The sequence below is a fragment of the Lycium ferocissimum genome, unplaced genomic scaffold (genome assembly GCF_029784015.1).
Source record: "Lycium ferocissimum isolate CSIRO_LF1 unplaced genomic scaffold, AGI_CSIRO_Lferr_CH_V1 ctg9069, whole genome shotgun sequence".
In the NCBI taxonomy this organism is placed as follows: domain Eukaryota; kingdom Viridiplantae; phylum Streptophyta; class Magnoliopsida; order Solanales; family Solanaceae; genus Lycium; species Lycium ferocissimum.
The window spans coordinates 863-15,031 of NW_026727563.1; the positions used below are offsets into that span (position 1 = coordinate 863).

A 14,169-nucleotide genomic window follows, 5' to 3' on the forward strand; every position below is an offset into this window, starting at 1 on the left:
ATTATAATCCGTTTGTGACGGGGATGGCATAAATGAGCCAAACTATTGATGAGTGGCACAAAATGAGTCATTTCCGATGGTTCGATGGCATATTTGAGCCTTTTCCGTTGAACATATGTTGAAACAATAATTCTACATCCTTTGCTCCACCTTTTGCAACTTGCTATAGCATATAATACACTAAAAACAGTTTTAGATTTCAAATCAGACAACATAAACACAAACTCACACACGCAGGTTAGTTTTGTAATCATTTTGTGTCTGTATTGGTTCTTTTTTCCTTTCTCTGTTGTTGTTTGTGAGTGCTTGGATGGTTTTGGATACTCTATTACTATAATGTCAAAAGGAAGACAATCCCTCCAAGTTAATTAACTCATCATTTGACAGCACATTTTTTTCGCTCACAGAAAAACCCTTATTTGGATGGTGAATCATTTCAAAACACTATAAATTTCGGGTGTCAATGAAAAAGTCAGATTGTTGAACACATAAACACAAATGCTGGCGTGACACATAAATTTTGGAGGTATCTAGATGATCATTTTGTAAGTTGGAGTGTTAAATTGGCTCACTAGCCAAGCTCCAGAAGATTTACATCTTTGACAACCTTTTAAATCACTACAACAAAATGCATATATAGCTACGAAATACACTGTAGCTAAATATGAAAATTTTCGTGGCTAAACACTTTAGCTACAATATTTCTTTCCGTAGCATCCATAGCAATATGTAGCGTAGCTAAAAGTTAGCCACAGACTTTACATGATCCGTGGCTAGGGGCTAATACTTATTGCTACGGATTCTTTTGTGTTGTAGCTATGACGGTAAAATGTTCTTGCCACGAAAAATATATTTATAGCTAATAATTTTATTCGTTTGCCACGACAAATAAAACTCGTAGCAATCTTTAAATTATAGCTATAGTGTGTTCTTTGGTAGCAAAAAGTTTAATTTATTTGCCACAAAAATACAAATTTGGTGGCTATTTTTATAGTCCAGTCTCGTGGCAACAAAATTACATTTAGCTACAAGTTCAAAAATCTATAGCTATGAATTAAATTATTTGCCACAAATATTTTTGTCATAACTAATAATCGATTCTTTTAGCCATAAAATATATGAAATTATAGCTAAAAGTTTTCTTCATTTGCTACGAGAAGTGAAATGTGTAACCTTGTTTTTGGAAATTATACATACAATTAGCTACAAATTCTAAAATTTCATCGCTGCAAATTGAAGAATATGCCGCAAAGCATTGTTAATCAGAATAATTCTTCTATACGAATCAAAATTTTTGGATTCCAAAATAGGTCTCAAGTTACACATTGTTACATATCTAAATTTTCAAATATTCACAATAAATAATTCATCTATGACACCAATTACAATAGCAGTATCTTGCTTGAGACTAGAACCCGCACAATCTTCTTATTTCTCTCCTCCTACGCAACCTCCAATTGCATCTTAATTTGATCAATATACGCCCCAATTTGTCATTGCTGCTCTAGTAATTTCATAAATTTGCCTGTTAATTTTGATAAAGTAAAAACATCAGAAATATAACGAATGACTATATAAATATATCTAACAGTTGATCATATATTATGAGAAATATATCGATTAAATCCTCATGAAAAATCTTTACACATCTTCATAAAGAAACTCTAAGTAATATTAAAAGGGATATCAAAACTCCAATTATTTCATGTACATTTCGTTCTTTTACGCTAAGAGTTTCTTCTAACAAAACCTCAATTAAGAAACAAACATATTTCTACATTATTGTTTCATGAATGATTTATAGATGGATAACAGTGAAACATAAAAATATTAACATGAGCAACAACATCCCTAAGAAATAGCAAGAGAGTTCATTCAACTCAATAAACTGCAACTATTAAGTAGGAAAATCAAAAACCACCTACCTTGAAAAACGAGTAAGATTAATTCCATCAAAAGCATCTCCTGAATCACACATATCAGAAGCTTAAACCAAAAATGAATAAAATATTATTAATATACCAATCTAACAAATGAACATAAAGATTCAAACTTTTTCTCTTCCTATTAACTAAGAAGAAGAATAAAAATGCTTCTACTGAGTCCAACATAAGTTACAAATGAAAGTTGAAGTGTACATTAAAAACAATAAAGAGGAATGAAAAAAAGTAACCAAAAAAATATAGTGACAAAGAGTGAAATCCTCAAGAAAAAGAATGAGATTCAAATAGGAAAAAAAAGTGCTCAAAATTTATAGCAGACCAGCTATAGAGATCTAATACAAGAGAAACCACCACTTAAAATATATACAACACTTTTGCCCCTCCATTGTGTAATTAAAAAAAACCAATTAGCCATCTCCGTTGCATAACACCAAAGACCCGCTTATAATCTTTTGATATGGAGCAATAAAGATTTGTGTTAGGAATCGACAAAGGAAACAGGAAACGTGGAGGGATGGGGCGGCTGGAGAGAAAGCATTAGGACTAGGTTTTGGATTTTTTGACTACTCAATTTCCGTTCTTTTCTAGTTTTGTACTACATAACTTCTACCTTTTTTTAACTTCTTTATATGCAAATATTGTAATGTAAATAAATGTAAGTAATACAATTAAGTACTATTACCTATTAAAAAATAAAAAGAATCATAATTATATAAGTATGTCAAATATGCCACAAATTAAATATTTATATGAAAATATCAACCATATTTATAGATAATACTTATTTAATAAATATTGTACAGTAATCACTTTTGTTAATGGACTTAAATATCACCATATTAAATTTTTAATTGTTAGTGTAACTAGATATAAGAAAAACATTATTCTTAAATGTTACATAATTAGAAAAATATAGCCTATAAAAAATTATTACAATAATAATCTTGACAACGAGATTTCATTTAAATATTAGCGCCAAATTAGCGATAGATTTCATAACTAAAGTGTATATTTTTTTTAAAACTATTTTCGTCAAAAATAATATTGTTAGTTTGTATATGCTGCTATGTCAATTATATTAATTTTTTTAATTTTAAGTGCTTAATTAGATTCCTGATAACTATCAAGTTATTAGAATAGCATTAAACCATTAAATTGATAACTTTTATTTATTTAATTGGATATAAAGTGATCAATAAATAAATCCAAGAACACAGCTATTTAAATCTAATATAGTTAAAGATTCAAAATGTAATAAATATTATTAGATATTAATTTAAATTATATTTAAAAATTACAAGTAATTCTTCGTTTAATATGAATTATGATATACTAGTTAGTATTGTTATGCACTTCTATATCAATTATACATATTATTGAAATTTTAAAATATAATTCGTAGTAGTTTAAGTATTATAAAATATCGGATGTAGTCGAAAAGAGAAAAGACTCGTAAAAGATACGAATCATATTAAATTTTTAGTTTTTGGATTTTGTATATGATTTATTTATGATAATCAATAAATTATAAAGAGAATATTTGACTGTACATTATATCACTTTTTATTGTCTAAATTAGAAAAATACAATATGTTATACAATGTAATTGATACAATATTATAGCTGTTTAAGTTCTATATATTTAGTTATTCACATATTAATTAGGTAAGACTTATTTTTTTTAATTATTATTATCAAAACTGATGTTACCTTAGTTGATAATATTATTGAAGACATCAAATCAGAATCTAAAACTGATTATTATAGCTATTATGCCAGGCATTACCACGACTCTTTGGTACTTGAAGCGAAATTATTTATTTAGCTATAATGTTTTATTTTATATAATTTTTTGTGGCTAAAAGGTTATTATTGCTACAACAAATCTCAAGTCTTGGCAAAAACTAATAATTAGCTACGGAGTTTTATTATAAAAAAAAGTTTGTGGCTATATCATTTAACTATTGCCATAATATTTTGTAACTTGACGCAAAAATGTTTATATAGCTACAATGTTTTGTTTCAAATAATTTATTGTTGCTAAAAGGTTACTATTACTATAGAAAGTTCCAACTCGTGGCAAAAAATAATAATTAGCTACGGAATTTTATTGTAGCTAAAATTTTGTGGCTATATCATTTAACTATTGCTACAATATTTTTAAAAGTTTAAGCAGACATATTTATTTAGCTACAACATTTTTCTTCAAATAATTTATTATGGCTAAAAGATTACTATCACCACAGTTAGTTTCAACCCGCGGCAAAAATTTAATATTAGCTACAATATTTTATTATAGCAAAAAATTTGTGGCTATATCCTTTAGCTATTGCCACAGTGTTTTATAACTTGAAGCAAAAATACTTATTTAGCTACAATATTTTGTTTCAAATAATTTATTTTGGCTAAAAGGTTACTATTGCTATGGTAACTTTATCGCGTGGCAAAAACTTATGATCAGCTATAAAAGTTTGTCGTAGCAATAAAGTTGTAGCTATTTAGATAATTATTGCCACGATTGTTAGCAATTATAGCAAAAATGAGGAATTAGCTTTGTCAATTTGATTCTCATGGCTAAGAATTTTTACGAAATTGTAGATAGCTACAGAATTCATATTTTTGTGGCTATTACTAGGTAATAGCTACGATTTTTAAATTCATAGCTTAGATTTCGTAGCTATAGATACCTTTGTGTTGTAGTGAATGGTGCCATTCCCGCCTCATTAGGGAATTTGACCGACTTGTCTATTTTGTATCTTTATGAGAATAATCTTTCTAGCTCTATTCCTGCAGAAATAGGTTGTCTAAGCTCTCTTACTTATCTAGCTTTGAGTGCTAACTCTCTTAATGGTTCTATTCCTGCTTCATTGGGGAATTTGAACAACTTGTCCATTTTGTATCTTTATGATAATCAACTTTTTGGCTCCATTCCTAAAGAAATAGGTTACCTAAGGTCTCTTACTCAGCTATCTTTAGGTTCTAACTTTCTTAATGGTTCTATTCCTGCTTCATTGGGGAATTTGACTAACTTGTCCCTTTTGTATCTTTATGGAAATCAACTTTCTGGCTCCATTCCTAAAGAAATATGTTACCTAAGGTCTCTTACCGAGCTAAAGTTGAGTACTAACTCTTTTAATGGTTCTATTCCTGCTTTATTGGGGAATTTGAACAACTTGTCCATTTTGTATCTGTATGATAATCACCTTTCTGGCTCCATTCCTGAAGAAATAGGTTACCTAAGGTCTCTTACTAATCTATCTTTGGGTTATAACTTTCTTAATGGTTCTATTCCTACTTCATTGGGGAATTTGACCAACTTGTCTCTTTTGTATCTTTATGGAAATCACCTTTCTGGCTCCATTCCTGAAGAAATAGGTTACCTAAGGTCTCTTACCAAGCTAGAGTTGAGTATTAACTCTCTTAATGGTTCTATTCCTGCTTCATTGGGAAATTTAAACAACTTGTCCATTTTGTATCTGTATGATAATTAACTTTCTGGCTCCATTCCTAAAGAAATAGGTTACCTAAGGTCTCTTACTCAGTTATCGTTGGGTTCTAACTTTCTTAATGGTTCTATTCCTACTTCATTGGGGAATTTGACCAACTTGTCCCTTTTGAATCTTTATGGAAATCAACTTTCTGGCTCCATTCCTAAAGAAATAGGTTAGCTAAGTTGAATATTAACTCTATTAATGGTTCTATTCTGCTTCATTGGGAATTTGAACAACTTGTCCATTTTGTATCTTTATGATAATCAACTTTCTAGCCCCATTCCGGAAGAAATGGGTTACTTAAGGTCCCTTACTGAGCTAGCTTTGGGTGATAACTCTCTCAATGGTTCTATTCCTGCTTTATTAGGGAATTTGAACAACTTGTCCCTTTTGGATCTTTATGGAAATCATCTTTCTGGCTTTATTCCTGAAGAAATAGGTTACCTAAGATCTCTTAATGACCTAAATTTGGGTACTAACTCTCTTAACGGTTCTATTCCTGCTTCATTGGGGAATTTGAACAACTTGTCCGTCTTGTATCTTTTTGACAATCACCTTTCTGGCTCTATTCCTGAAGAAATAGGACACCTAAGGTTTCTTACTAATACAAGTTTGAAGAATAACTCTCTTACTGGATCAATTCCTGCTTCTTTTGGCAATTTAAGAAATTTGCAAGCTCTGTCTCTCGATGCTAATAATCTCACTGGGGAAATTCCTTCATCGTTTTGCAATTTGACATCATTGGAAGAGTTGTATCTAATGAGAAACAACTTGAAGGGGAAAATTCAGCAATGTTTTGGTAATATTAGTGGCCTCCGGGTTTTAAAGATATCACAAAATAATCTTGGTGGAGGGATCCCTTCATCTATTTGCAATTTAACATCACTACAAATTCTAGATTTCAGTAGAAACAATCTGAAGGGTGCAATTGCGCAATGTTTTGGCACCATGAGTGGTCATCTTGAGGTTCTTGATATGCAGCACAACAACCTTTCCGGTACTCTTCCAACAACTTTTAGAATTGGAAGTCCACTTAGAAGTCTCAACTTGCATGACAATGAACTGGAGGGGGAAATTCCCCAATCTTTGGCCAATTGCAAAAAGTTGCAAGTTCTTAATTTAGGAGACAATCACCTCAACGACACATTCCCCATGTGGTTGGGAACTCTGCCAAAGCTGCAAGCTCTAAGCTTGAGATCCAATAAATTGCATGGACCCATCAAAACTCCAATGATTTAAAATATATTTTCTCAGCTTTGAATGTTAGATATCTCCTCGAATGCATTCGTAAAACTTACCAACGAGTATGTTTCAACATTTGAAAGCCATGAGGACAATTGATCAAACAATGAAGGCACCAAGCGATAGAGGAGATGGATATTATCAAGACTCGGTAGTTGTCGTAACAAAGGGATTGGAGCTTGAAGTTGTGAGAATCTTGTTTTTGTACACCACTATCGATCTTTCAAACAACAAATTTGAAGGACATATTCCTAGTGTTCTGGGAGATCTCATTGCGCTTCGGGTGCTGAATTTGTCTCGTAATGGATTGCAAGGTCATATACCATCATCACTTGGAAATTTATCTGTAGTCGAATCATTGGACCTTTCTTGTAACCATCTTTTGGGAGAGATACCACAACAACTTGCTTCTCTTACATATCTCGAATTCTTAAATCTCTCCCACAATCATCTCCAAGGATGCATCCCTGGAGGATGTCAATTCACTACATTTCAGAAGAACTCATATGAAGGTAACAATGGATTACATGGATTCCCAGTTTCGAAAGGTTGCAGTAATGATCTGGTACCAGAGACAAATTATACCAAATCCGCAGTTGATCAAGAAAGCGATTATGAATTTCTCAATGACTTTTGGAAAGCAGCTCTGATGGGCTATGGAGGTGGACTATGTATTGGATTATCCATTGTCTATTTCATGATCTCAACTGGAAATCCGAAATGGCTTGCAAGAATCATTGAAGAGCTGGAACACAAAATCATCATGCGACAGAAAAAGAAGCAGCGAAGTCAAAGGAATTACAGAAGAAGAAATAATCGCTACTAGAGAAGTTATAAATTTTGAGTGCACAACTTCAGGTCTTCAAAATTATTTGCAAGCTGTCATTACAGGGTCTAAGTCAATTGATGATACAATTATTTAGTAATTGGATGTTTGACTCACCATATTGTTTTTTCAGAATTCCAGACGTCAAGGATAGGAAGACGTTGGCGTAGAGAGTACAAGGACATGTTCTGAAGAAAAAGATTGGATGTTGAAGAAAGTTTCTAAAGAAAGTATTTACTTTTGAAAAGCTAAAGGATCTGAAAGATCTTGAGCTGATTACTGGAGTTTAAGCAAAAATGGAAACACGTTTTTTTTTTTTTCTTCCTCTTTGTTCACAAGTGTTCCGTACATAATTTTATGTACATCTCTAATAAGTTGTCCTGATTGGCTGTTCTACTTACTGTTTTTCTAGCATGGATGTATCCTAATGTTTGATCATGGAGATCGGTAGATAAGTTTATGTGGTTCGCTAGATGCAAGTTAACGGCATCGCACATGTACGCACATAACAGTGTGTTGACACAATGAAGAGAAACAATCTCGGTGAATATTTCCATAAAACACAGGGAGCATTTTAATGTAAGGGATAAACTTGTGCTTATAAGTTTGTTACATAAAATTAGAAAAGATTAAGGTTTATATAGGAATTGGGAAAAGGCTCAAATATGCAAGTGAACTGCGAAATGACTCATATATGTCACTCGTAAAATGAAAGGTATAGATAATGTCACATGATCTGGTAGTAGTAGAGTTCTGTTAGTGAGTAATGCCATATGTGACCCAAAATGGTAAAAAAGCAAAGTGGAATTTTTGAGCCCAACTATTAACGAGTGACACGAATGGTACCTTTTTATAGTTCAATGACATATTTAAGCATTTTCCGTTGATAAATTGCAATTACGATATAAAATTTAAATACCGATGTGAAACAAATATTCATTTAGGTATATTTACCCGATAAACAAACTCAAAATTAAACATGCAGGTGCTTGGAGGAGTACTACTTTTATTTGTCAAGTGGTGCATATAGATTGAATTTTTTTTAATTCTCTTTCGATTTGCTAAAGTAAAGTAGAAGAGAACGGAAGAAAATTTTATTTGCCAAGTGGTGCATATAGATTGTGATTTGTGACACAAATCCCAGTCATGAAAGTGCATGGACAGTTTACGTTCTTTAATTAGAGTCCATAATTAACACATGCATCATCACCTCTCAAATATTTAACAAATCAAAAGATACAAGATTTAAGTGCTTAACATTCTTATCTTGTTGGTAAAAAAAAAAAAAAAAAAAAAAAAAAAAACATTCTTAATTATCTTGTGGGACAACGATCTAAGCAAAAAGATATAACAATTCATACATTTCAACAGAGATATTCAAGTGGACCTCGAAAAATAATTATTGATTGTGCTTTTCGTGATTCACATAGAATATAAAAAGAAAAAGCAAGACGAAAAAGAAAAGCAGCCAAAGCGATGAAGACTCGTGTAGTGACTCGAGAATAACCACCACGGGATGTGGTAACATGAATAAGATCCTTTCACCCTTAATATTTAAAGATTTCGAATTTAAATGTAGTAGCTAGGGACAGCTTCCCTCTTAAATTGTCCCTACGCGGCATCAATTTAATTTACTTGGACTAATGGATTTCGGAGAAGGGCAGAGGCCAACCAATGTCAACTGATGCTGCTTGGTCGAAAAATTATACTACGAATAAAAAAATAAAAAAAATAAAAAACTTATGATATATAAGTCGGCATTATTGGAACCTATGCAATTGGTAGGTCAACCAGTCAAACACATCACTCATTTAATCACTATCAAGAGTTCGAGCCCAACCTTAAATTTATATGTGTTAAATTTTTCTTTTTCATTTGTTAAAATAAGTCAGGCAGTAAGGAATCAAACCCTCATCTTCTTACACTGACAAAATATGACTTAAAATGAAGAAAATATGACTTATTTAAATTCATATCTGACGAGGTTATCTTGAATACTAAGTAAGAAAAATAAAAAGTGAATAGTTAAAACACACCTAAGCTATCACGATTTCGCGAGTTTCATACCTTAACTATTCAGTATTCCCATTACATACCTAAACAATCACACCCTGTATATTAAAACAAATCATCAGTTGCAAAAGAAACAAATTCCGGATTTAGACTAACAATTTTTGTTTTCTGCAGATTTAGACAAAACCCATTTGCTTTCTCAAGCAAAATTTTCAGATTTGAATAAACCTTTAAAGCTTCAACGACTAGCAATGGCGGCTCGACTCTTCAATCACCCAAAGCTCTCCAAATATGAAGCTAAATCCCACTAAGCTCAACAATTACTCTAAAACAATACGCATATATCGAATCCAACACCCACACCTCTTATGTGAACTACCCAGTTCAAATCGATGCTTCAAAATACCAACAACGGAGTCGTTCTATCCCCTTAAGTTTTAACCAATAAAATATTTAATTTCTGATTAGGTGGAAATGAATAGCCACGTGGGGTGCCACTTGGCACTTTTTTAGGTTAAAACGGAGCATGTATTAGACGCACATGTGGCTAAGTAATGAGGTGTGTTTTAATAAACAAAGTGTGATAGTTGAGGTATGAAAATCACGATGGTGTAAGAGCTTAGGTGTGTTTTAACCTATTCACTTAAAATAAAACTTGTCAAAAAGACATGCACAATTTCTTATTAGTTGTTGGTTTTATAGAAAGGAGTACTATATGATGCAGCAAGCTTTCTTGGCTTAATCTACTGAGACCAAAAAGATCTTTAGCTTAAACCGATTCTGTAATATTATATTTCAAAGTGAACTTTTTAAGATGCTGTATCTTTCGTTCTAAATCTTCAAGAAATTGGGCAGGATCTTTAGGAAGTCCACTATTTAAAATCGTCCTATATAAATCGCTAAGATATTAATTAGGAAGCTAAAACAGAGCTTAGCATTCTTGATTTCTTCACTAATACGAACTTTTTATATCTTTGTGACAAAACATGGACACAAGGCAATTCTTAATTCTGTTCTTTCTCTGTTTCTGTCAGATTTCTTTTTCTTCATCCATACCTCATCTGTGCTCCAAAGATGACGGCATTTCTCTTCTAAAATTCAAGAAAATGCCTACTCTTTTATATCCCTTTTTTTTTTTTTTTTTTTTTTTTTTTGACTAATTGGTGTGATGACAAAGGTCAGAAATCTTACGCAAAAACGAGTCCATGGAACATGAGCAGAAATTGCTGCTTATGGGACGGACTGATATGCGATGAGATCACTGGCCATGTCATTGAACTTGACCTCAGTTGCAGCTGTCTTGGAGGGAAGATCCATTCCAATAGCAGCGTATTCCAACTCTCATCTCCAAAGGCTCAACCTTTCTTTGAATAACTTCTCCAATTCTTACATCTCGCCTACATTTGGTAGGTTCTCGACCTTGACATATCTTGATCTTTCCTACTCATATTTCTCAGGTCAAATTCCTTCTGAAATCTCTCATCTTTCCAAGCTACAGCCTCTTCGTCTCTCCACATCTGCGGCAAGTCGTCCTAAATTGCTAAGACTCGCAACCCATTATTTTAAATTGCTCCTTCGGAATTTGACCAAATTAAGAGAGCTTGATCTTAGTGGTGTGAATATCTCTTCTACCATTCCTCCAAATATCTCTTCGTGTTTAACAACTCTGAGGTTGAGATTTACAGGATTGTATGGGATAATACCAGAGAGTATTTTTCACTGGCCCGACCTGGAAACACTTGACTTGAGAGAGAATGATCAGCTCAGTGGTTATTTTCCAAAGACCAAATGGAACAACAGTGCATCTCTCATAGAGTTAGATCTTGGTGGCGTGAATTTTTCTCATAACTTGCCTAAGTTTCTTGGTTATCTAACTTCAATGCAGTCTTTTGGTACTTTATTCGTGCAATCTCTGGGGGCCTATTCTTGAATCTCTTTCGAATCTCACTCACATAGAGGGTTTGGTCCTTGAAAGTAACTCCCTGAATGGAACAATACCATCATGGATATTCTCCTAACTTCCATCACTAAGTTATTTAAACTTGGGTTCTAACCAATTTTCTGGTCAGCTTGAGGATTTCAAGTACAATACACTAGTCTGGATTCACTTAGATGGCAATCAACTGCAAGGCCATATTCCCAAGTCAATAAAAAACCTTTTGAACCTAACAAAGCTTGATCTTTGATCAAAAAATTTTAGTGGCAATGTGGAAGTCTGCTTGTTTTCAGACCTTAAGTATCTTACGGATCTTTATCTTTCATATAATTGTATCTCATTGACCAATGAGAATAAAGTTAAATCTACTTTGCCAAATTGCATGGACCTATCAGAACTCCAACGATTAAAAACATATTTCCTGAATGTTAGATTTGTCTTCCAATGCCTTCACAGAAAACTACCCAGTATGGCTCTGGAAAGCTGAGGACAATTGATCACACAATGGAGGCATCGATTGATGAAGGAGATGGATATTACGAAGACTCGATAGCTATCTTAACAAAGGGATTGGAGCTTCAAGTTGTGAGAATCTTGTTTCTGTGCATCACTATCGATCTTTCAAATAACAAATTTGAAGGACATATTCCTAGTGTTCTAGGAGATCTCATTGCTCTTGGGGTGCTAAATTGGTCCCATAATGGCTTGAAAGGCCATATACCATCATCACTTGAAAATTTATCTGTAGTCGAATCCTTTGACCTTTCTTGTAACCATCTTTCGGGAGAGATGCCAAAACAACCCGCTTCTCTTACATATCTCGAATTCTTAAATCTCTCCCACAATCATCTCGAAGGGTGCATTCCTCAAGGGAATCAATTGCATGCCTTTGAGAACAATTCATATGAAGGTAATGATGGATTACGTGGATTCCCAGTTTCGAAAGGTTGTGGCAATGATCATGTATCAGAGACAAATTTTATTGTATCTACACTAATCGATCAAAAAAGCAATTCTGAATTTCTAAATGATTTTTGGAAAGCTACTCTTATGGGCTATGGAAGTGGACTATGTATTGGGTTATCCATAATATATTTCATGGTTTCAACTGGAAATCCGAAATGGCTTGCAAGAATAGTTGTGGAATTGGAACACAAAATTACTATGTGAAGGAGAAAGAAGCAGCGACCTCAAAGGAACCATAGAAGAAGAAATAATCCCTTGTAGACAAGTTAACATTCGAGCAAGATTTGATTTCAGAACTTCATGTATTCAAGTCAATCTCTATGCCGATTTTTTAGTTTATTGTAAGCATCTATGTTTATACGTTTGTTATAACAATTAAGCAAGATCTACACTGAGCATAATTGTATTTCCAATAATTTCAATAAATTGAAGATTTTGGAAAAGATTAGCCTTCAATTGATGTTTTAACGTAGCAAAAATTTAACTATATATAACATGCGAAGGTGGAGGAATCAATTGAATAAAATTTCAAATCTTTAGCACAATTAGTTGGAAGTTATCATTACAGGGTCTAAGTACAATCGATGATCTAATATTTAGTAATTGGATGTTATCACATCGTACAGTTTCATTTTAGCTTGGTCCAGCTATAACAACTCTCAATATTTCGAAAAATAATTTACAAGTATTTGACTCCTATCTTATTTTTCAAATTTTCAAATGTCAAGGATAAGGAGGAGTTGGGGTAATGGATATTTGGTCTGAGAGACAACGACAGGTTCTGAAAAAAATAAAAACGATTGGATCTTGAAGAGCTAAATAACCTTGACGTGGTTACTGGAGTTCAAGCAAAAACGGAAATGATGTGTTTTCCTTCCCTTTTGTTCACAAGTGTTCCGAATGTAATTCTGTGTATGCCTCTAATACCTTGTCCTCATTGGTTGTTCTACTTACTATATTTCTACCATGAATATATCAAAATAATTGATTATGGAAATGAATAGATAAGTCGATGCAAGTTAACGGCATTGCACATGTACACACAGATATCAAAGTTGTTTGGTATTTGATTCCAGCAAATGTCAAAATGCCTGCACCTGTACTCAAAAGCGCTGTCGACAAGATGAAGACGAACAGTCTCAGTGAATGTTTCCGTAAAAAACAGAAGCAATTTAGCAAAATATATAAAGAGATTACAAGTGTGCAAAATTGGTTTGAGACTCGTAGAAATTTAATTTTATCAAAAGATTAGAGTATAAATGTAAACTCTGGCAAGTATATATAAAGGTCGCATAGAAATAAAACGCCCTTCTAACAGGCAGGGGCAGAGCTAGGTGGAGCCGAGGGGTTCGTCCGAACGCCCTTCGCTGGAAATTACACTGTATATGTAAGGTAAAATTTTAGGTTATACGAATAAATAGTTATGATGAACCCCCTTGACACAGTTGAGATGCTTGGTTCCGTGGTTGAGAGGACTCATTACTTTGCCAATGTCACAGGTTCGAGCCTTTTGTATTTTACTGATTTTAAGCTTTGTATACTTTTAACTATACTTTGATAGAGAAAAGACCTAAAATGGTCCTTTAAATTTCAACTTCCGCTTGAAATAGTCCCTATTATTCGAGGTGGAGCATTAATAATCCTTCATCTATCAATTAATGGTGCACATTTAGTCCTAACTAACTAAGAAAACTAATTGGTGCTAGCTCCTTGGGTTAGTCCTAAGTACTTGTGCTCTATCGCATTTAGTCC

At 33.0% G+C, this 14,169-nt stretch overlaps 1 protein-coding gene and 1 pseudogene across 1 annotated transcript; both read left to right on the top strand.

The window, feature by feature from the left end:
* Positions 1-4,643: 4,643 nt before the first annotated feature.
* LOC132046030 (receptor-like protein Cf-9 homolog) lies at positions 4,644-7,502 on the top strand (annotated as a pseudogene).
* A 3,183-nt stretch (positions 7,503-10,685) lies between these two features.
* Positions 10,686-11,820, top strand: LOC132046029 (receptor-like protein Cf-9). The gene has a single exon (XM_059436577.1). It carries the CDS (start codon positions 10,768-10,770, stop codon positions 11,443-11,445), a length of 678 nt encoding a protein of 225 aa, XP_059292560.1. The 5' UTR covers positions 10,686-10,767; the 3' UTR covers positions 11,446-11,820.
* Positions 11,821-14,169: the final 2,349 nt, after the last annotated feature.